The sequence below is a fragment of the Manis javanica genome, chromosome 10, assembly GCF_040802235.1.
Source record: "Manis javanica isolate MJ-LG chromosome 10, MJ_LKY, whole genome shotgun sequence".
Classification (NCBI taxonomy): Eukaryota; Metazoa; Chordata; class Mammalia; order Pholidota; family Manidae; genus Manis; species Manis javanica.
Genome location: NC_133165.1, coordinates 115,713,592 through 115,736,513, shown reverse-complemented (window position 1 = coordinate 115,736,513; position 22,922 = coordinate 115,713,592). Strand labels below are relative to the sequence as shown.

The window sequence follows — 22,922 nt, the reverse complement described above, 5'->3', positions numbered from 1 at the left end:
AGGAGGGCTTTGGGGCTGGGCCTTGGAGGAACTGGCAGCACTTGGAGGAGGAGAGCAGTAAGAGAAAGGGCTGGCCTGGATCCCGTGGAAGGAAGCAGGGCAGGGGCCGAAGCTAACCCCGAGCCCCTCTGGGCTCTGTTCTCTGCTCTCAGAGCTGGCTTCTTTGGGTTCTACCCCCCACCCCGACCCTGCTGGGGCCCCAGGACAGCTGCTGTGTGCCAAGCATCCTCTGAGAGCAAGGCCCCCAAATAAGCAATCAGCTGAATCCTCACCTTTGTGCTTGTTTGATGGGCAGGAGGCAGACTGATGCTCGGAGACGCCCAGGACCTTGCCGAGCTCTGAGGTGGAGCTGGGGACAGGGTCTCAGTCTGCACCTCCTCCTCTGCCAGGCTGCCTCCTGCTGTTGTGCCTTGTCCAGCCCCTGCAGCTGCCAGAGTGAGGCTCCCCATGGTCTCCCCTCAAACAGGTGACAGCACTGGCGAGTACCGGGAGGTTCCCAGAAGTGGCTGTTTTGCGTGGCTCCCAGCTGCTGCACGTGCCGGCTCCCTGCCAGCCGCCGGCCAGCATGCACCTGCCGTGTGAGCTGCCGCTAGAACAGCCCCCAGGAACCTTTTTGCCCCTGTGACGGCCTGGCGCCCAGTTCTGCCTCCGTACATTGCCTGCGAACTCATCCAGGGCAGAGGCGACAGCATTTTATTGATTTGGCTTTTAGCAAATACTGAGCACAGTCTATCTGTGCTATTTTTCCAGAGCTGCTCTAACAAAATACCACAAACTGGGGGCTCACACAACAGAAATCCATTCTCTCAGAGTTCCAGAGGCCGGAAGTCCAACGTCAAGGTGTCGCAGGTTGGTCTCCGCTGAGGCCCTCTCTGTGGCTTGCAGGCCACCCTCTTGCCGCCTCCGCGTGAGTGTCTCCCGTGCATGCACACCCCTGGCGTCTGTGTCCGAATTTCCTCACAGGGAGACGCCAGTCAGATGGGACCAAGCCCACCCTAACTGCCTCATTCTAGTTTTGCTGCCTCTTTCACGGACCCCCTTCTAAATGCAGCACATTTGGAGCCCTGGGGTTAGGGTTTCAACATGCAAATGGTGGTGGTGGGCGCGGCAGTGGTACTAAATGCACAAGGGACATCGGCCACAGCCTCTGCTCTTACGGCCTGCCTGCCAGCCCACAGCAGGTGCAGACCAGGGGGCAGCAGTGCCGGCGCGGGGCCCCCTTCCCGACTGCCCCAGCCCCTTCCCACTCCTGCTCCCGTGCTGGAGCTCCACAGGGACAAGGTGCTTGCACGTCCACCAGCCCGCACACCCTCAAAGCCCCCCAGAGGTATGATGGGTCATTGTATGTGTCAACTTGACTGGCCACGGGGGGGATGGGACACAGACATTTGTTCCACCATGATTCTGGGTGTGTCTGGGAGGGGGACTCAGGGTGAGATGAACATTGATCGAGTAAAGCAGAAGGTGGACTTCATGCAGTCAGCTGAAGGCATGAAGAGCCCGAAAGGCTGACACTCCCCGGAGACGGGCAAAATGTCCTCTTGCCTGACCGAATCGAGCCGGGACATCAGTTTTCCTCCTGCCTTCAGACTGGGGCCGCCTCAGCCCCCTGGGTCTCCAGCTTGCCGACTGCAGGTCTTGGGGCTTGTCAGCCTCCAGAAACACACGTGCCAATTCCTTGCAATGAATCTGTATCTGTCCATACATCCTATCGGTTCTGTGTCCGGAGAACTTTAATACAGAGGTGCTATGCCATCCTCGCCGCTTTACAGACAGGGACCCCCCCACAGGCCTTCCTCTGGGGGGATGGAGGCCCCGGCACTCCTTTCCTGAGCTCCAAAGGCCCTCTTCCCCTCGGCCCCCAGGGGAGTGAGCAGCGCACTGGACTCGTCGGTCTGCCAGTCCCTGACCTGGTCACACTCAGTTCCGACCAAGGACTTCCAAAGCCCCCTTTCCTGTGCAGAGAGCCCACGGCAGGGCACGTCCTGACCCCAAGGCCCGGACCCTGGTCTGACTGGAACGCAGGAACGAGTGTAGGCTCCCTGCGGAGGTGCTGCGTGGCCTCCCCCGCAGGCGGCGGGGTGCCCTCACAGGGCCTCTCCCTGAGGACAGGGCACATTGGCCTCCGCCCACCCCTGTCCCCTACCTGGCTCTCCCGCCCACTGCCTGGCCTCTCCTCATTCTCGAGCTGGCCCCGCCCCGCCCACAGCCTTCCTCTCCTGCTCCCGACACGCTCAGCTTGGCCCCTGGCACTTCCTCTGGGCACAGGATTGCACACACCCACAGGGTAGTGTCCTTACCCTCTGGGCACTAAGCCAAAGGCCCTCTGCCCAAAGAGCCTCCAGCCTGCACACAAAGCGGGTGGTGACAGTACAAAGGAGGGCTCTGTCCCTCCCAACAGCAACCACACGGGGCTCGGTGCTCACGGTGCTTTGGGGGCTGACGGGCCCTGCTGACTGTCCCTGCCACCCACGCTCTCTCCCCCTGTGGTCAGGGACCACGAACACTGTGAGGGGCCACATGGCCACCCAACCAGAGCGTGGCCACTTTAAAAAATATATCATGTGTCCATATTTGAACATCTGTTTCTAGACTCTATATGCTGTTTTTTTGGCCTATTTATCTACTCTTGTGCCAATACTGTTTTAACTTATCTTGCTTTTTTAATAGTTTTGATACCCATCTTATTCTTCTTTCAGTGCGTCCTGGCTATTCTTGGATTTTTGCATTTCCTTATACATTTTAGAATTTATTTAATTTTATTTTCTACGTCTTTGTTGATGTGTGAAAGTTCAATGAACTTTTGTATGTTAATATTCTATGTCATTAATATTCAGTAACCTTGCTATACAGTCATGTATTCATTCTCATATTCTATGCATGGAATTCTTCAGCGTTAGGTATATAAACGATCCTGTTATCTGTTTGAGTTTTTCCTTTCCAATTATTACCCTTCCACCTCCCTTTGTCGATGTATTTCATTGGCAGTTTCATCCTTCCAACTGGTGAGTTGTGACTAACCCTGCCTCATTCTTAATGTCAAAAGAAAAATGTTCGACATTTCTGCATCAAGTCCAGTATTTGCGGTAGGGGTTTTTGTAGACACTCTTCATCAGAGTAAGGAACTTCCCTTTCATCCGTAATTTGCTATGAATTTTTATTAACAACATAGTTGGATGTTGAATTTTATCTTCAACTTTTTTTCTGCATGAATTGATCATGATTTTGTTTTAATTTGCAAATGTTAGGTGACAGTCATTTAACTTCTAACGAACGTCACACAGATCTTGCGTCCCTATCGTCTGTTAAATGTGTTTACTCTTTGGATCTATGTTCATGCACGAGACTGGCCTTTGCTTTTTCTCTTTTCTAATACAACTCTTCAGGTTGTCATATCAAGGTTACGCTGGCCTCGTAAAGTGAGTTGTGAAGTGTTCCCTTTTTTCTCGAAGAGTTTGTGTGTGATCAGTACGTCTTCCTCAAATATTGGTAGAATCTGTGGCTGCAACTATCTGAGCCTGGGCTTTTCTCAGAAGTTGTAAAGATTAACTATTTAAAATATTACTTGAAACTTTCTTTCATTTTTGTCTTTTTTTTAAAAAGGAATTTGGCCATGTCATCTCAAAGTTCAAATTTATTAGCATAAAATACAGCATTCTCCTGTGGATGTCTAATGTCCTCAAGATCTTTAGAGAGCATGATTTCCGGATGCCCTTTTTTCTCCAGTGACCTCACCACAGCTTCATCAGTTTACTACATTTTTCAAAGAACCAATTTTTGGCTTTATCTTTTTCTGAGTATTTCTTTCCTGTTTTTTAAAAAATTATTATTGTGGTTGTTTCCTGTTTAGTTATGTTCTGCTGTCATATTTATTCCTTCTTTTCCCCCCCTTCAATTATGGATTTAAATTCTTTTCAAAACTTAAGACGGATGTTTAGGCTATGGGTTTTCCTTCTTTTCTCACGTTTGAATTTATGATAATAAATTGTCATCTAAGAGTAGCTTTGGCTGCGTTCTGCAAACTTTGATACGCAGCATTTTCATTAACATTCAGTTGAAAATATTTTCGCATTTTCATTTGTTTTGCCCCTTCGGTATCTGAGAAATAGTGTTCAATTTCTAAAATTGTGGGGATTTTCTGGTTCTTTCTTGGTGTTGATAGGTGCCTCACTTGTACTTGGGTCAGAGCACACAGTGTAGGATCTCGGCCCTTTGAGATCTGTTGAGACCTGTCTTACGGCGTAGCAAAAAGGTCGATGTCGGCAAGCGGTTCCACGTACTCTATTATCACTCACCAAAAGGGCGACCATATGGCGACGCCAGCCCTTTTGAGGAGTGGGGCCAGATCACCTGGAAGCAGAGGTCGCTAGACACACGGGGTGGGAGCAGGTGAGGCTGAGGCACAGGGAGCAAGGCTGCCGACCCCGGGACGCAGCCCCCCCTTCACCTGCCCGCAGGCACCGCTCAGTTTACTGGAGACGGAGGAGGACCGTCGGTCCAAGCCACGTGGTGTTCGTGGGAATCTTCCCTTGCTATTGCTTTCGTGGTGACGTTTCAAACCTAGTGTTCAGTTTTGATGTTCAGGTGTCACTGCCAAAAACTAAAAAAAATCCATTTTCTTTCTCCTTGGATGCTAAATATGGGGACTTTCACTGTATCCCATGTCTCTTACCCTGTCTTTTGTACTTCCCGTCATTCTGTCTCTTAGTAGTTCATTTCTGGTATTTTCAATGGGTCTGTTTTCTATTTACAATTCCTCTATTTGTAGCTAAACTCAATGATTAATTTCTTAATTTTGGTTGCGTTTTCTTCAGTTCATGAGTTTTCATTAGATCCCTTTTCTGAGCATGTCCTGTCTTTTGCTGCCATTTTCAGGGTCAAGTTTCAATCTGGTCTGATAACTGTAACTGGAGCCCCTCTGTGTGTTTCTTCTATTAGTGATGGTTGCTTTTTTGTATCATGTCTTGCAACCTCAGATTATTTTTGGTTGAGGGGCTAGAGAACATATATGAAAAATCAAACAAATAATTTCCCGCCCACTGCCTGGCCTCTCCTCATTCTCGAGCTGGCCCGGCGCCTGCCCACGGCCTTTCTAGTCTTCAGGGAGGTTCGGTCAATTCCCGAATCGACCACTCCTGGATCTGGAAGCGCCCTTTTTCCAAATGGAGATAATTCTCTGAGAAAATCTTTAGCTCCTTAACTTACTTTTCTTCCTTGACCCCCTATAGTGGGCAGCCTTCAACAGAGATTAAGCTTTTATGCACCAAGACGTTCACGGCGGCGTTTATAACCAGAAACCGAACACAGAATGTCTAACAGACATTGGTAAGTTCGTTTTGGAGCAGCCACTGCAATTCTTTTTATGAGTTTTTAACATGTGGAAAGACCTCATGCTCCACCGTCAGGTGTCGGCGTCTGTGTGGGCCGAAGTGCGGGCTGCCTGGCTCTCTTCTCCAGCTCCACTCTGTCTAGACAATCTCTTATTCCTGAGGCTTCATACAGTATCTACATGTAAAACCATTAACTCCAGACATGTGCTTCCCGTACTGACCTGCCTTCTGAGGTCTAGTCTTGTACATCCAATTACTTTTCAAGTCCCCTCCACTTGGAAGCCTCAAAAGCATCTCAAATTCAATTCATTCAGAAGAGGATTCTTGATTCTCTCTGCCCTAAACAAAACACATTAGAATTACTCTGCCCGTCAAACCTTCCCACCACAGTGGATGTACGATCATCTACCTGGTGGCTCGGCAGCATCTAGGAGCCAGTCTGGTTTACTTCATTCACTGCCACCCTCAACGAGGAATCCATCAGCAAATCCTATGAGTTCAACCTCCAACACACGCATCAAACGCAACCTCTCTCCATTTCCTCGGCCACCACACTTGTCTACGTCATCACCATCAATAGCCCACACGACTTCTCTTCCACTTTTTCTTCTCCAGTCCCTCTTCCACACAGCAGCCGGCGTGCTTGTCAGAACACGCAGGGTGGGCCTGCTCACTCCCGGGCCTCGCACAACCCCGCCACTCCCCAAGGCTCTCCGCTTCCCGAAGGGCAGGCGTGCTCAGACTCCTGACCACCCCCAACCTGGTCCCCCTCAGGCTATTCGGCCCTGGCTGCTGGAGGGGCCCCCTCTGGCCCTGACCGTGAGCCGTCCCGTTCCGGCACCTCTGCGGGCGGTGCGCTCTCATCCTCAGGTCTTCCCACTTCTCTGCACAGCTGGCACCTTTTCAACCTTCCGCCCGCAGGCCAGATGCGACCCCCTCAGAAAGGACACCCCAGTTACCATCTGTATACGTCACCTTGCTTATTCTCATGGCGCTGACTATAGTACATGATGCTCTCATTTTAGGTTTACTTGCTAACATTCTGTCATTCTCATCAGAATGCAAGCTTCCCAGAGCACAGACTGTCTGTCTTGTTTATACTGTATCCCCAGTGCTTGCCTGGCACTCTGCTTGAGGGGGAAACAAAGGCTCAGAATGGTTAAGCAAGCTGCTCAAGGCCACACAGCTAGCAAGAAGTAGAGCTGAGATTTAAACCTGGGATTTTTCTGCCTGTGAAGCCCATGTTCTTCCCATGAACTCCCCTGCTCTATGCCAGAGCCACACTCCAGACATCTCTGCTGCACTTACTCTCCGTGCTTCTGGGGAAGGAGGCTGTATTTTCCTGCACTCACTCCCTTCTAATTAACTACAGCCATTAGTCGTTAAGCATTTACTGCTGTGTGGCCCTGGGCATTAACCTTTGCAACTCAACTTCTTTATCCATATAATGGGGTTAATACTAGAAGATACTGTACAGTTGCTCTGAGGATAAATGATGAATATTTTTAAAGCGCTTAGAACATTGCCCGGTACACAGAAAGCATTATACAAGCATCTGCTAAAGAAATGAAATATGTTTAGTGAGTACCTCCTGTACATTCAGCACTGCAGTGTCAGAAGCAGGAGAGGAGATATAAGCGCCATGCACTTCCACCGGATCCGCACACAAGGCAGGCAGGCAGGGCTTAAGTGCGGGCCACAGCAGGAGCACGGGTAACTCGGGTTGGTGAGCGCTTGCCAAGTGCAGGTACTTCCTAAGCACCTCCATACGTTTATTCTGGTCCACATACGCTCCCATAGGTCGGTGGTATTACAAGCCCCACTCTAGAGATAAGTCAGCAGAGGCACAGAGCTTATGGGGGAAGAGCAGGGACTGGAACTGGCCAGCTGCTTCCAAGTCTAGCTCTCAGGCACCACACTGCACAAAGCGGTGGTGGCCGTTCTGTCCACGCTACAGAACGACACATAAGCTCCTGTCTGGCTGATAGAAAGTAAGCACGATGCAACTTTCTGTGTAAATGAAGAATGTTATGTTGTTTAAACAAGAAGAAAGATTTAACTCAATATTTCTCATCTAAGATTTTAATTTAAGCAAGAATAAACAACTACCAAAACCTTTAAAAAGCCATTTCCATTGGTGTAATTGTCTCTAGTTGTGATGAGGAAAGTCTGATCACCGAGTTAATATAACTGCTACATTTACAGAAAACACTTACCTTTAAAATTCATGTATATTGTAGATTGTACATCAGATTCATATTGTAAAATATCACCTAAGCAAGATTTGACCTAAAGAATCCAAATACATACACAAAAATGTATAGGAAAGGAGAAAACGGGATAAACCATGTAAATGCAAAGAGAAAGTTGTGAATTATGAAAACAAGGTTTTTAATTGATTTTCCAATATGCAGGCCACTGCTGCTGGAGGTATCAGGACCTTGGACAGCACTAGGAGGGTAGGTTTTTCTCCAAAGGACTGGCTTTATATTAGATACATATATGAATTCCTCAACTTCTCTGCATTTTAAAATTCTGTTTTAATCCTACTGCCTATCATGTAAAAATTGTTCCTTTATGTGCAGAATGTACCAGTGATGGAATACCTATTTTTACAAATTCTTCCTCCTGCAAATGCTGGCTGCCATTTTTGTTGCAATGTCTTCATTTACTCATTAAAGGATAGAAATTAAAGGAATGTAAAAAAATCAAAAATAACATTTAAATTCCTGATGTTGTTATAAGTGGAGCATATTGGATGCCTTCAAAAGATAGTGGACATAAGATATACATACATAAACTATTAATTTTTTATTTAAAATTAACTGGTAGCCCAGAGGACCTCAATCATTTCTCTTTGTCTCATTTTGCAAAATGGACATTATTTAGTGGTTTCAAAAGCCCTGCTGTTAAATTCAGAAGGTCCTGGACAAACATCTCAGTATTAGCTTCCAAAGGAAACCCCAGGAGATGTATTAAAATGGACACACGTGTACATAATAGGGACACACACACACACACACACACACACACATAATATGGATAAATTCTAACAGCTTATTACTAAAACAGTGAAGATAAATTTTTTGAAATATTAACACCCATTGTTAAGGTATTAAAAAAAAATCATTGTGCAGATACGTGGGCTCAATGCCCAGCGCCAAAGCCTTTCGCCTGCTATCTTGTAAGATGAAGCAGGCTAAAAAATTGAAGTGCTCTGCCAAGCTATTCTTGAAAGCAATAATATGGTCAGAAACTCGCCATATTTCTGCCTCTTTACTAATTTCCTAAGGCCGGCCTGTGTTTTTTTGGTCTTCCTCTAAACGACTGATTGAGGTGGTGACTTAATCCTCTGTAGCTCATAAAACAAGGTTCTCAGAGGCTCCAAGTCCACTGGTGGGGGACAGGGAAGCTGTTGTGCTCAAGAATTAATCTACCCGAGGGCATCAAAAGCAGCCTCAATGCAGCCGTCAGCATGTTTTCACTCTGCAAGCCCCACATTTCCTATTTAAGAAACACAGAGCCACTACCCCATTCTGTATTCCCACAAGGCTCCCTTTTATTTACTTGTGTTTGTTATTGGGTGGCTTATCTCGACAGTCTGTGCGATGCCACTGGTGTGCACACATCCATTGAGAGAGGAGAAAAGAAGTGTCTATTGCAAACTTGTTAAAAGGAAAAAGGACTCCCACTGGTTTTTCCTTTGGCCAAGCTTCTATTCAGAGAAGAGGATTTTAACTCTTTGTGTCCCAGAAGAGGATGCTTTCTTTGGGCATTTTAAGTTTTGCAATGGCTTCTTTACTGACGCAATGTCATAAGCGAGAGAAAAAATATGTGACTCAGATCCCCACAAGCCTAGACGCTTCTTCACGGTTACACAGAGCACATTAGATGCCACAGTGGAGACTTTTATTTCATTCTTAACATGCTTAAGCTGTTTTTACAAAGCAATTTAAGTATGGCTACATAATACTTAGAGAAGCACTCTACTTTGGAACAGTGGGCATTTCTGTAAAACTCCTGGTTGGGTCTTAGTTGTTTTACTTTGGAAGGGTCAACACAAGTCGTGCATAACCTTGACAGTTTAGTGACAGGGCTGCTGAAGAAGATTGCATGTTTTAGGCCGTCACAAAATGGCCTGCCACTATTTTCTGTTCATTAATGATCTGGGTGGTTACTGAGATTTAGCGCTCACTTAATCCAGTTCTGCCTCTAATATATTAGAGTACACAGAGGGGGAGATAGAGATTGACAGACACACAGATAAGGTCAGGTTCACTGCCGCTCCCCAAAGCTCCTTGTGCAATCAATCCCAGTGAAGCCTGGGCCAACACAGAATGGTTTGCCTTAACGAGAACTGGCGCTATTCCTGAACTGAAGACGTCACGGAGCACCCCGCGCACGGAGCTGACCACAGGTATTCCTTCCGCCTTTACAGAGGTGTGGCCACAGGTGAGGGGCAGGCGGTAGCTTTTAAACACCAGGGGTTTTGAGAATTCTGCTCTTGGCAGGTTTGGACGGAGAAGAGTTAATCGCTGCACGTTCTCTCCCTGGCCCCCTCCCTGCTGCGTCCCAGAGGGACAGGGCTCAGGGGCAAGGCAGCCCAAGACCTAAGAGGAGGAGGGAGAGCTTCTCTATTCTTCAGCATCTCTCGAATTAATTAACTGGAAATGAGTCTTGTCAATGTTTTGGAAAGGCAGAAGGGGGGAAAAGAGAGCATTAGAATTAATCACAGTGAGAAACTACTTCAACTGCCTGCCAGAGCTCAGAAAACCCAGCGAGGAGAGGAAAAGAAAAGGGACGAAGCTGAAGTGCCATCCGAAGGAACAAATGGAATCCAAGCACACTTCCAAGTTTTCGCCAAGTGAGGGATGTGCCCTCAACTGAGAGGATTTATTTGCTGCCAGTGAGTACAATATGTTACATGTAAATGCACATTGTATCATGAGGACAGAGGCAAACCAGACAGACGGTCACATTTTTAAAGCAAAGAAACAACAGAAAACTCATGTACTTTCACTTTTAAGCTTATTCATTTAACGCTATAACCTAAAAGGTTCCATGTGTTCCTGGATTTGTAACTAAAAAATCTTTAAACACTTGCGATTTCACACACTGCAGAGGATGAAAAACCCACGAAACAGATTCCAGGATTTCAGATATTTGGATGGAGAGTGTTCATTCACTAGGAAGAAAAGCGAAATAAAGTTGCAGATATAACGGGATCTACTTACAAGAATCATCAAAGGAAAAGAAATACAGAGAGTTTTGGTCAATGATCAGAAATAACAGAGAAAGCTGAAACAACTCATTCAATATTATACAAAGGGTTTTCTGCTCTTTTTATTGCAATCAACATTAGTTTTTAAAGAAAATCAAATTCCTGTCAGAAACTTTTAGACCATGTAAAGTTTTTGACATGCTTTTAAATTTCTCCCCTAGAACAAGTTTGAAATTTTAACTATTTTAGGGGAATGGCAGCAAAAGCCTAAACAAACAAAAACATTTGTAACTGAGGGCTTTCTTTGCCATTTTAGAAGGCCAAATGCTCCCATCCATGTTCTCAAGTTCATGATGGAGGGGAAGGGGGAGCTGCTCTCTGCGACTGAAAGGGCACCTCATTCACTCTCGCCTACTTACCAGCTGAGGGGTGTCCCCAGTAGGCTTCAGAATCAGCTTGTCACCCCTCTTTTCAACTTCAAAACCCATTTTCTTAAGGAGGGACGCGTCTGCCAGCCCCTGCGCCTCCATCTCTGCGATCAGGTCTTGATTCTGGCTGTTGTCTTCCGTGAGGTTTCGGATGGCATACACTGCCCACTGGGTCAGAACTGGGAGCGGAGTAAAGGAATCTGCAGACGTAAGTTCCTGTTCTAGACCTTCACATGAGCACTGCTGCAAGGGGAGGACGGGCACGGCAGTGCTGCAGAGCCAGGATCCATTAGCAAGCTTGTCCTGTGGCTATGCTCTGAATATACATCCAAAGTGGGGAAAATGAAAGACAATACATGCATATGCACATGTATGTTCAATGTGTGTGTGTGTGTGTGTGTGTGTGTGTGTGTGTGTGAGGTACAGCAATGGCACACAGAGGTACTTAACCAGGATTTGTTGAATGAATGAACAAGGAAGTAAAGGCTTAGAGTAACCACACCTGAAGTTTACGAACACAAGAATGCATGTGCACACGCACACACACACACACACGCTGGACAATTACGTTATTGAGTCATCAGGGAAAGAGTAAGACCAATCAAGAATTAGTCCCAAAGATACCAGGTTAAAATCAGACACAAAAATCTTGTTTAAAGTAGCCCAGTGAACAGTAAGGATCTCCTACGAGTCACCACAGAATTTCCCCCATTTCGTATTTTAAAGATGAAGCTAAAAAGCCTTTTAAAGATTTGCTGTGTTTAGTTTGAATACTTGTGTTCACGAGAAGGCATCTCATCCTCACAGCCTTACTGGGCCGCGGCCCAAATTTTAAACGTTTGGTACAGTGTCCTCCACAGCAGACAGAAGACAGCTTAGGAAAAAAAATCAGAATCACTGTATTATAAAAAAAATGCTTTCACTTATTTACCGAGAGCTGTGTAAACCGCCTGAAAGCATTAAATTACTGTAGGGACCAACGGGTCTGCAGCAGCGGATCTGGGGACACAGAGGACAAGCCGAGAACAGCAGTCCCGGCACCTTCTGTTGGTCTGCAGTGAACAATAAAGAGCCTGGGGTGGAATAAATGTACTCTTTCAAGGAAAAGAGGTCCGTGCTACATGGAAGGCAGTGGGAAAAATGAGGCCTTTCACCTGATTACCAGATGTTTTCCACACAGGCATTTCTGACGCTGGAACTGGGGCATCTGTGTCCCCAAACGGGGTCAGGCCCTCCAGCTGTGGGCACCACTGACGACCCCGTCCTAGTTTTCCGGCACAACAGGGAGGCTGGTGGGCGGCACTGCTCCCTCAACTTGGCGCAGGAAGCCACAGAGAAAGGCTTCGGCGTGACAGAGTAAGTGGACCAAACTGTTTCCCTAGTTGGATGTCCTCAAGGGAAAACAGTGAACATGAGCCACTGACATTAGACTGAAGCGCTGCAAACACAGGCCTCGTGCTCAGGATGGGCGTACAAGGCCGCTCTGTCTCTGTCCCTCCAGGCTGGTGTGCACTCCTGCCCAGGCCCTCCTGGCACCCCGGCCACCGTGGTGGCACCGCAGTGACCCACAGCGTTGTGCTTTTCCTGTCTGTCCTCCACGTGGTTTCCTGACTCGGGGTTTTGCTGGGTTGAGAAATGAGATGGAAGTGAACCAGTATCCACACAATCCAAGCAAGGAGGCTGGGCTGTGTAAGCAAAGGTCCATGGCAACAAAACACCAGAATCCCCCTGTGGACAGACGGAAGGGTGGATTTTAATCATGTTCAGGGGCACCTACCACACCCTGTGAAGATTCGTCACAGTATTTTGGTAACATTTCTCCCTTGAAGTGCACGGTAGTGAATTTCTGCAGGAAAACTTACATTCCCCATTTTATATGTATAGGGAAAGAATGAGACCGATGAGTATCTCTCCCCACCCAGGAGCCCCACCCAGCTGGGCCAGCACCATCAGCAACGAAGTGGGAGAGAGTTTCACGAGGTGCAGATTCTCGGCAGAGCCGCTGGGTGGACAACCTAAGAGAAAGCAGCATTGAAGCCTAAAGCAGAAATGGCACTTATCTGCTGGCAGAACGGGAACTCGCGGGGCAGAGGTGTGCCGGAGGGGCAGGCAGCGCTGGGGGCTCCAGCCGCCCCACCTCGGGGCCCGGCTCTGGGCCGCAGCGGCACCTGGAGAACCAGGAATAGCAGACAAGCGGCTGTGCCGGCCCCCAGCTCTCTCCACTTAGATGTGGCTTCTTGCCCAGTGCTGTCAGTGAAAGCAGTCCCGCTCCCGCCTTGAGGCCGTGCCATGCCAGCACACGGCGCGCTGCTCCTGCCCTAAGCTGGGCACACGGGCAGGGCAGCTGTGCGTCTGCCTCGGCCCTGGGTTTGGGCCCTCGGTCCGAGTTAGATACCACGGAAAGGCGCTCCTGTCTGTCCGTGTCCAGGAGAACATTTCAGCACTCCTGTCTAGGGCCTCTGACTGAACAATAATAATTGAAACAACAAAATTTAACGGCTACCCCTTTCATAAAATTTGAGTTGAAACTCGGCGCCTGTGAGCCAGTCTAACGCACGGCCCGGCTCATGAATATGCAAGACCATCCTTGTCGGCCGCGTGAAAGGCTGAGGGCCCTGGGCAGCCTCAAGTGCCACAAGGGAGATTAAAGCGGGCTGGTTAATATTCACGTTGCCCTCCTGTTCCCTCTCTAAGGAGACAGAAAGAAAAAGAGAAGGGGAGAGAAAATTAAACATCTTCTAAAGCTTCTAATCCTACCAACACTTGAAGTGTTCTATTGTGTGCTCAGCTCTGGGAGGAGGGCTGCTGACGTTTCCATAGCTACTGCAAACAGAAGGCGTGAGCCTGTTTGTTACAAAACGGCCTTGAAAGAATCCTGCAATGGGCACTAGAGTGCGGACCCCAAGGGCCGACCAGCTCTTCAACGACTGCACGTTGGTACCTTGCGACAGGTCAGAAAGATGATGGTGGCGATACGCACCCCGCAACTGCCGTGCCTGGGAAGGTGGAAGTGAGAAGCCGAGGGCGGGGAGCACTTGTGTGAGGCCGCAGTGTGCAGCCTTCAGAATGCCTTGGCTCAACACTGAACCCTGGGGCCTTGTGCAAGTCAGGCGACAAATGTAGGCTGGGAGGCACACGGTATGGGAAAGAATCTTGCAGCAAGGATTCTACTGAGCAGCAGACGCATGTGCCAAATTCAATTTTAAGGTAATCAGGTGAGTTAGCACATTACAATTGGAACTGTCTGATGAGAAAGATCCTATCTAACCAAGAAAGACAACATTCTTCCAGTCGTCAGCACCGATGGTAAAGCCCTGTAGAAAACTAGGTCACAGGCCCCAAGACGACGGGCACTTTGCTCTGTCACGGCCCTACCTCTGCGTCTGGAAGCCTGCTGAGAACAGAGGCTGGCAAACTATAGCCCGTGGTTTTGTACGGCCCCAAGTTCAAGACAGTTCTTGTATTTTTAAGTGGCAGGGGTAAAAATTCAAGCAATACTAATTTGTGACGCATGAAAATTATCTGAAATTCAACTTTCAGTGCCCATAATAAATGAAGTTTCACCGGCACACAGCCGTGCCCATTCATTTATGTACTGCCAATGGCTGCTGTGATGCTGCGGAGGCTAAGTGGGGTAGTTGCAACGCACACAGTATGGCTAGTGAAATATTTACTAAATCTAACCCTTTACAGGAAAAGTTTGCCAAACCAGCCTAGAACATGAAAGGCACCAATAAATATTTGCTGAATGAATAAATGAGCTTTAAAAAGTACTAGCATTGAAAAACTTAGATTATTTGAGTTAAAACAATTTAAATATGTTAAAAGGACTTTAATGACTTTTTAGGACATGTGTGTATTTATTTTTTATATATATATACACACTGTATACACACTATATATTATATATCTATTTTATGTATTTATAGATGCACAATGTACACATATTTAATGTCACATACAGGATATATATAATAACTATATATATATATACATATATATATATATATATAGTATCTATATTTATTTAATTTCTGCTTCCAGGATATATTTTAAGAAGTTATTTGTAGAACCCACCATGGCAAGGGAATTATGTACTGCCCAGCCTTTCCAAAGTGCACTATGTAGCAGGGCACAGAGTGTACATCAGAAGCCTTTTATAAAATTGGTCTGAGGAGGATGTTCAATACTAGACAAGCCCACTGCATCAGGCTTTCACAAAACCATGAAATTATCTGTAATTATGTAACTATTACAAAACCATGTAATTTTCCTAAAGATGAGGATGCTTACTATGTAACTTCTGTATCTAAACTAGTTAGTATCTTCTCAGACTCTGGTAAATTTGCATAAATTTTCAGAGTGCAAAGAAGTAGTTCAGTTTTAAAGTTGTTCAAAATTTTAAAATGCTTTACACTGCTAAAAACCAAAATATTTCTAAATATGCCAATTTCTGTTGGCCAAAGAGACAAGGCCCGGGACGTGGCATAGAAAGGGTGACCTCTTGCCTGCTGGCTCGATACACTTCTGCCTTCCTCCCAGCCACGCAGTCACAGAAAACGTGTCACCGGTGTGTCCCCGGCCTGTCCAGGTCCCTGACCCCTGGGAGTCCTGACCAACCTCAGCCCTGCTCTTGAGGTGCTTCCTTTCTGAGGGAGAAAAAAGGCATTTCCCAAACTGCTGCCCAGGGGACCGTGGGCTTCACTGAGGCTTCTGCTGTGGGAGGAAGAGGAACTTGTCCAAACCACAGAGGACACGAAGCCTCCACCAGACCAGGGCGGGAAGGAGACGGCGAAGCGGGAAGAGCTCACAGCCTGGAGGCCTTCCCAGGGAGAGAGCCCCAGAGGGAGGGAGAGAGGGCCTCGTAGAGGAAATAAACCTGAAAAATACAGCTACTGTTCCTGTACAAAGTGCCACACAGTTTTCCTGCGCCACTGACTCCTGAGTGTCAAGGGAGATTTCATTGCTTTCCTTGCAAAGTTCATTTGGCATCTTGCTTTCATCTCGTAGATTATTTATTGCTTTAACTCTCATTTATGTCATTCAGTCACCTACATGTTCTTCTCATTCCGAAAATTTAAGCAGCGATCTTTATTGTACAGATTCTACAAGGGGCTCCTTGCACGAGGCTGGAAAACAGCACGATGAATAACTAATGCAAAGCACCCATTCTGGCCCCTCTTCCTTCTCCAAGTTGTTGGTGTATCTGGTATCTAACTTCCCTCCACATTTTTGTATTTAAATATGAGAAACTATCTGTAGTTCAGCATTTAGCGCTGTGCCGATGTGTCCTGTTCTAGGTTTTGTATCTTAACAGCATTTACAAATAAAGGTGTGCATGCTCTCTAATTTACCAATTACTGGTTAATTGCTAATAAGTGGTAAGAAAAAACAAGGAATAGAAGAGGGTGGGAACAAATAATCACCAGATTTGTAAATTACAGCATCTGTGACCTACTGAAGAGTGTGAAGTAATGCTTGAGTTCAGTACGTGCTACGACGGGAAGCGAGAGTTTCCGCCTCCACGGGGGGAAGCTGTCTCAGGAACACCTTTGCCCTGAGAGCTGAGGCTGCCTTTTGGGCAGCAAACCCCTCGGGAGCTAGAATACGAGGCCCAGTAAGATCCCTGCTCAATTCTGACGGGACCACGAGGCACCCGGTGTCACCCAGACACCGCATCTCTGCACAGAACCCACACCCGCGCTTTCTTAATGATTTTGAAACAAAGGCCATGTTTGCTGGCTTCCGTACACACAACTTACTTTCCATGAACAGACCTTTGAAAGGGAGAGATCAGATATCCACAATGCCAGGGCCTCTGCCCCCTCTCCTCTCAGAGGCCTAAAACACACTCCCCTCCTGCCAGGCTTGCCTCCCTCGGCGACACGGCATGGGCAAGGGCAAAATGATGCGGACCCTCTGTCCTCGGCCGGGACCCTGGCTGGGAGTGGGCTCCCAGCTTATGAAGCGCCGGCTACCAAGATGAGCACAGGAGAGCAGGGGGCTGTTGGTTTGGAGGTGAAGGAATGGGATGATGACACCCTGCTCCCTGTCCAGTGACCACATGGACCCCCCACCCAAAGAGCGGGAACAAGGGCCATGCTTGCTGGCACCTCCCAGCCACGGGGTTTTCTGGTGGCAGAGGCTCCTACAGCACCAAAACTCATTTCTACTTGACATATCCTGGAGTCAGTTTACCAATTACTTAAAAGCACAGCGTGGTACGAAGCAGTCAGTCTGGCATCTGTGTCACATAACAGGTTTCAGGATCAGACACAACCAATACCACTTCTGACTGAAACTGCACTGAAGGTCTGGGGCCACGAAGCAGTTCCATTTGTATTCGGGGCAGCGCTCCAATGTCCCCTCTGAGGCTCTGAGCGAGCTGCTGCATGTAATGTGTTGGCAGAGCCTGGCATGTGCCTGGCACACAGCAGGTGCTTGACCGAACGGTGCAGGAACAGTTCCTCCAGAGCCAGTCTGCTGGGCCCCTTTGCTCTGTGGCCCTCCTCTCCCATACCACACGTGGCGTCCCGACACCTTCTATAGGGTGCACGCTCCTGCACACGGGACTCCTGTCCCACTGTAGCGCCTGGCATACACAACAGGAAAGTTTTAATGAAGAATTTGCTGGACAAACACCCTTTGGTGTCTGCCTGGCTTCTTTCTGTTCATTAGGGGTGGCACCCCCCCTTCTTCCATCAGATCTGGGCGGTGAGTGAGATGCCACTTAACACACACGCGCAGACACACAGTGCCCTACGGTGTCAGCCTTCACGCTGCAGGGAGGGGCATATGGGCCCGATAAATGTCTAAAGGACACGGCCCTGCCCCAGGGCCTCGGTGCACCCCCAGGATCACTGCCAAGAAGGCAGCAGGAGAGGGTGCGGTCAGCTGAGACCACTGCGTCATGGGGGCACAGGAGAGCCCGCTGGGAAAGCTCAAGGCCCCGTGTGCAAGGCGAGAGGATGTTCGCAAAGTTCGCGGACGATTTGGGATGAAGGCATTATCCGGTGACTAGGCTGGCTTGAATGGGTTCCTACTCAGAGTGCACAGCTGCCTTCAGTGTACGCACAGCTCAGCAAAAGGAATCAAGTCTCTCACATAAGCCAAGACTGTCCGTTTATCTGCATAAAATATTAATAGTAATAATAAACTAACAGCAGCTGCCATATGCCCAGGACTAGAGTGTGTGCTGGGGGCTGCTCTGGGCACTCACAGAAACACACTGCGGTAGGGGGTATGACCTCACAGTGCTGACGAGAAAATGAAACATCAGGGAGGCGAGGACGTGCCCACATTCACACACTTGCAGTGGCTGAACGAGGGTTTGGACGCAGGCTGCACCTCCGCGCTCTTAACTGCTCGGCCATCCTGCTTCTAAGTGCCCTTCACTGGCCAGGTGGCGAGAAGTCCCCTGCAGGAGGGGCAGGGCAGCGCCTCCCCGGGTCAGCCTGACCGCAAGCTTCCAAGGTAACGCCCACAAGTCAGTTATAAAGAATGGTAGGTTTTCATACTTGAAATCCGGTCCCTTTCCTTTCAAAGAAATCCCGAAGGACAAAATAAGCTTGATGAGATACCAGATAGAGAGGCCGCCTCTGCACAATACCTTCGGAGTGGCCAATGGACAGGCCAAAGGGACACGAAAATTTGGAGTAGAAAAGGTAAGTAATCTCACCTAAATTAGAGACAATTGGTGCTGGGATGGCACTGATGACAAAGTTAATACAGCATAACCAAGGGTCAAAAACAGTTCTAAGATACAAAGTTTTAAATGAAGGACACAAATAGTGTAGAGCTTCCGGGGGGATTTCAGACCACCAAGAAGCAGCAGGTACCGAAGAGCCAGGGATCTTTCAGCTCAACCTGCACAGACCAGGTACCTGAGCACCTGCTGCCAGTGTCCTTGGTCCAAATGTCACCATCCCCTGCGAGGATCTGCTACGCGAGGCCCCAGGGCAGTGCTGGCTGGTCTCTGCTCCCTTCCTCCCACCCCCTCCCAGCGGCTCCCAGATCCCTCACCCAGGGTGGGTGGCTGCAGGTGTGGAGAGGCCGACCCGCAGCTGTGGGTGCCCCTGCGTCTCTTCTGTGCTGTGGGGTAAACACGAAGAGACGGTGGTCCTCGCTCTCTGTGTCTGCCTCCATTTCTGTTAGCAACAGGTGCACCCAGAATTCGGCACACCTGTAATTCTCGCTTATCCTCATGAAGGGAGGGGCACGGCAGTACCCACTGTAAAGTCACAACTGTCAGCAGAAACTGACCATTCGCAGAGAACTCTAACTCCAACACAAACTGGAAGTGAACACCATTAACTTTAAAAATCAAGTTGGTCACAGCGGTGACATTAACTTCTAAAGCTCTTCTTGACACCTCTCTTAAACTTCTGAACTACTGGGTATTTCACTTTGGGGAAAAAACTCACTCAGCCATAGAAATCTAATCCCTTAACATGTTTTGCCCCCCTCTCCACAAACAATAAGCTTCTTGATTCTTGTAGTGGAATTACAGCAAGGGGTTTAGATACAAGCAAAAGCTTGAACTGTTACTCACACATCCGAATGTCTTTCAAGATCTCTTCACTCATGTAGCAAACAGGCACCGTGCTCGACACTGGGAACACAGCTGACAGCTCAGTCAGGCTCCTGCCTGTGGCATCTGCACCCTGCTGAGGTGGCAGGCACTAGACCACACAGCAAACCTGAGTGGGTCATGTGCTAAAACACAGTCAGAGCAGGGCAACGCGCTGGCCCAGGATGGGGAGAGAAGGCCTCTCTGAGGAGGAACCCTGAGTGAAGGTCCACTGGGTGGAAAGAACGTGGTCCTCTGGCAAGCAGGAAGATGGCTGCAGGCAGTGCCGTGGGCCGTGCGAGGCCCAGACGCGGGAGAGGAGGGGCGAGTGCCTGGCTGGAGCGGACTGTGTGGGGCACAGTGTGCAGGGGGCCGAGGTCACACTTCCAGGGGCTTCAGGCTGTAGGGGGGAGGGGCCGGGGCTGGGGCCTCCTTAGGAGTCCACAGCGGCAAGAGCGAGGTTTGAAATAGGACAGACCTGGCCTCAAATTCCAACTCTACCATTTTATAAGCTCTGTTACTTTGGGCAATTTATACAACTCACCAAGGTACACCTGGACAGGTCGCGTGTGAGGGTGACGGGAGGGGACCTTAGTCATGTCTCGCCTGGCACACAGCACTCGGCACACCTGACAGGTGCCGGAGCCTCTGCTCCAGCTGGGCCTGGGCGGCTGCAGAGGAAGCCCCAGCCCCTCTGCTGCTGCCATACAATGAGTCCTAAGAAATGCTTGTTCGGTCACTCGGATGACCAAGTAGGTATTTCCCAGGTATATTCGGCCTTCATCCACAGCTCCTGAAGATACTGCACAATCTTAAGGGTGAAATGGGTGCCTGGTCATGTTAAAGAGAGACTTTTGGACCCCACCCAAGGGCAGGGGAGGTTGAATCAGCCAATGGCCAATAATTTGGTCAATCGTGACTATGCAATGAAGCCCTCACAAAACCCCTTGAGATCTCATCGCTCTCCATGCCTGGGGAGACAGAATGCTCCCATGTGCCACCGAGGCAGGCCCCAAGCTAGAAGCTCCTTTATTTGGGACCTTGCTGTATGTCTCTCCTCATCTGGCTGTTAACTTGTATCCTTTATTACACTGGTAAATTTAAGTGTTTTCCTGAGTTCTGTCAATTGCTCTAGCAAATTAATCACACCCAAGGGGGAGGTCATGGATGGGAACCTCCAATCTGTAGCCAGTAGGTCAGAAGCACAGGGAACTGCCTGGGGCTTGCGGCCCGCGTCTCGAGTGGGGGTGGAGGGCAGTCTCATAGGACGGAGCCCTTAGCCTGGGAATCTGGCGCGGTCTCCGAGCGGAGAGCATCAGATCGAGTCGAGTTCCCGGACACCCTGCTGGTGTCGGAGAATCCCCTGGTGGTGTATATGTGGGAAGAACCCCCCTCCCCACCAACACACATTGGAATTGGGTCCAGGAAGCCGAAAAGAGTTAAGAACCTTCCCAGCTGGGCACAGGACTTCACTCCCTTTTGCCTCAGTTTCCTCATCTATACAAGGGGGAGGCAAACGACTTTCCAATGTGTCAAATGATGGCAGGAGACAGACAGATCAAGTCCTTGGGCCCTCAAGTCAGAAAGTCCACGTTCAAACTGCCATCCCTACTGTTCACCAGCTCACGGCCATGGCCGTTTACAAAGCCTTTCTGCCTCAATCTCCTCTTTTATAATGGGGATGATAGTATCCACCTCACGGAATGGTCATGAAGCTCAAATAAAGCCACAATGCCAGGCATCAGAGAGGCACTCTATAACATCAGCTATTCTTCTGAAACACACAGATCTGATATTGCTGCTATTGTCAGAGATTTACTGAGGTCAACAAAGCTGGGCTATGGACTGTGGGTAACAGAAAAAGCCAGGTCAATATTCCATTCGGTTATCCACGCCAATTAGTTCTCTGGCTGCTGCCATGCCACCCAAGGGGATGCGGCCCGGTTACGCTTCTTATCAGTCACTTTCCCAGCCAGCACCTGAAGCCACACGCAGATTCGTTAGGCAGGACACCAGGGCTGCATTCCCCCTATGGCGGTTTTCAGTGAAGAGATGGAGGTAAAGGGGAGGGAGGAAGGCGCGGAGCTGGTGGGTCTGTGGGTGGGTCTGTGCGTATTCACCCGTTTGCTCACTGGGCACCAGCTACGTGGCCGAGACATGGAAGGCCCATGGCAGGGGTCCTGATCTTCCTGGAACTTTCAATAGGAATAAACATGTAATTACAAACTGTTGTAACTGCTGCAAGGTTAAATGACAGGATAAGATGAAACAATGCAAGAGGCCTTGTTTGAACTGGGATCATGGAAGACTCCTCTCAAATAAGTAACTTTTAACACTGCAGGCAGGGCAGGAGTGTACGTGCTGGGTGGGATGAGCTTGAGGAGCCGGTGGGCGAGAAGGGAGGCTTGGGAGGGCTGATGGACACGGGACAGGACACAGCGATCGGGGAGGGCCGGGAAGCCGTGCCCCCCGTGCAAGCCAGCACTACCTGCCCTCCGTGCCAGGGACCACCGAAAACGAAGTAGATCAGGTGTGGTCTGCCCGCAGGGAGCTTGTAGTCAAGCATGAAGTGGTGGGTCTAGCAAGGGCATGTTGGGCTCTGGGACCAGAGGCTTCCTAAGGGTGAGGCCTGGGCTGCTTGCTCCAGAGAAGCCGATGTGCCCGTCCTCAAGAACTGCAGGCTCCGCGCGAGTGCTGACAGCATCTTCTCCTGGGCCACCACTGCATCCCCGGCAGCTGGAACAGTGGCCGCACATGACAGAGCAGATACTCGAGAAACACGTGCTGAGTGGACGAAAGTGGTGATGAGGACACCAGCGGGCTGTGTGCAGCAGCACAGGGAACGGATCACGAGGGAGGTCGTCAGCATTTGGAATGCGCTCTACCTGGTATGGAGATGACAGTGTCGTGGTGATGAAGATAGTTTAGTATCGCACAGGGTAGAGAACACAATCAACATTTTGAATGGAGAAGGGACAGCAGAAATACATTCATGCCCACAGGACAGACTTATGCAAGGTGGCCCTGCACAGTCACAGGCAAAAGGGAGGTGTTTTCAATACTGGGACAACCAATAGCCACAGAGGGGACAAAACTGAGCCCCTGCTGTGCACCACAAGAAAGAGTTAACTTCTGGGAGATACTTTGGATCCAAACGGGAAAGGCTGGACTGTAAAGCTTTCACATGAAAATACAGAAGAATGTCCTTATGACCTCAGATCTTCAATAAGACACAGAAACCACGAACCATAGAGGGGAAAATGCATCACACACCACAGAAGCCAGAAGAGAGGTTAGGCCTGGGGGTTGGTGCTGGGTGAGGAGAGGAGCAAGGGGGTCTCCTGGGGGGCAGGAAGGTTCTCAGTCTCCATCTA

General features: G+C 49.0%; 1 protein-coding gene across 6 annotated transcripts in view; it reads right to left on the bottom strand.

Moving 5' to 3' along the window:
- Positions 1 to 10,177: 10,177 nt before the first annotated feature.
- The window catches only part of ATXN10 (ataxin 10), a 169,936-nt gene continuing 157,191 nt past the window's right edge, over positions 10,178 to 22,922 (bottom strand). For 2 of the 6 annotated variants that reach the window (XM_073214031.1, XM_073214029.1), the window contains one exon: positions 11,101 to 22,433. In XM_073214031.1, coding sequence (XP_073070132.1) covers positions 22,107 to 22,433 — 327 coding nt within the window. In that variant the 3' untranslated portion in view covers positions 11,101 to 22,106. Of the gene's footprint in view, positions 10,516 to 10,970; positions 22,434 to 22,922 lie in introns of those variants that run through there. The other 4 variants (XM_073214030.1, XR_012121638.1, XM_073214033.1 and 1 more) reach the window with 4 other exon arrangements.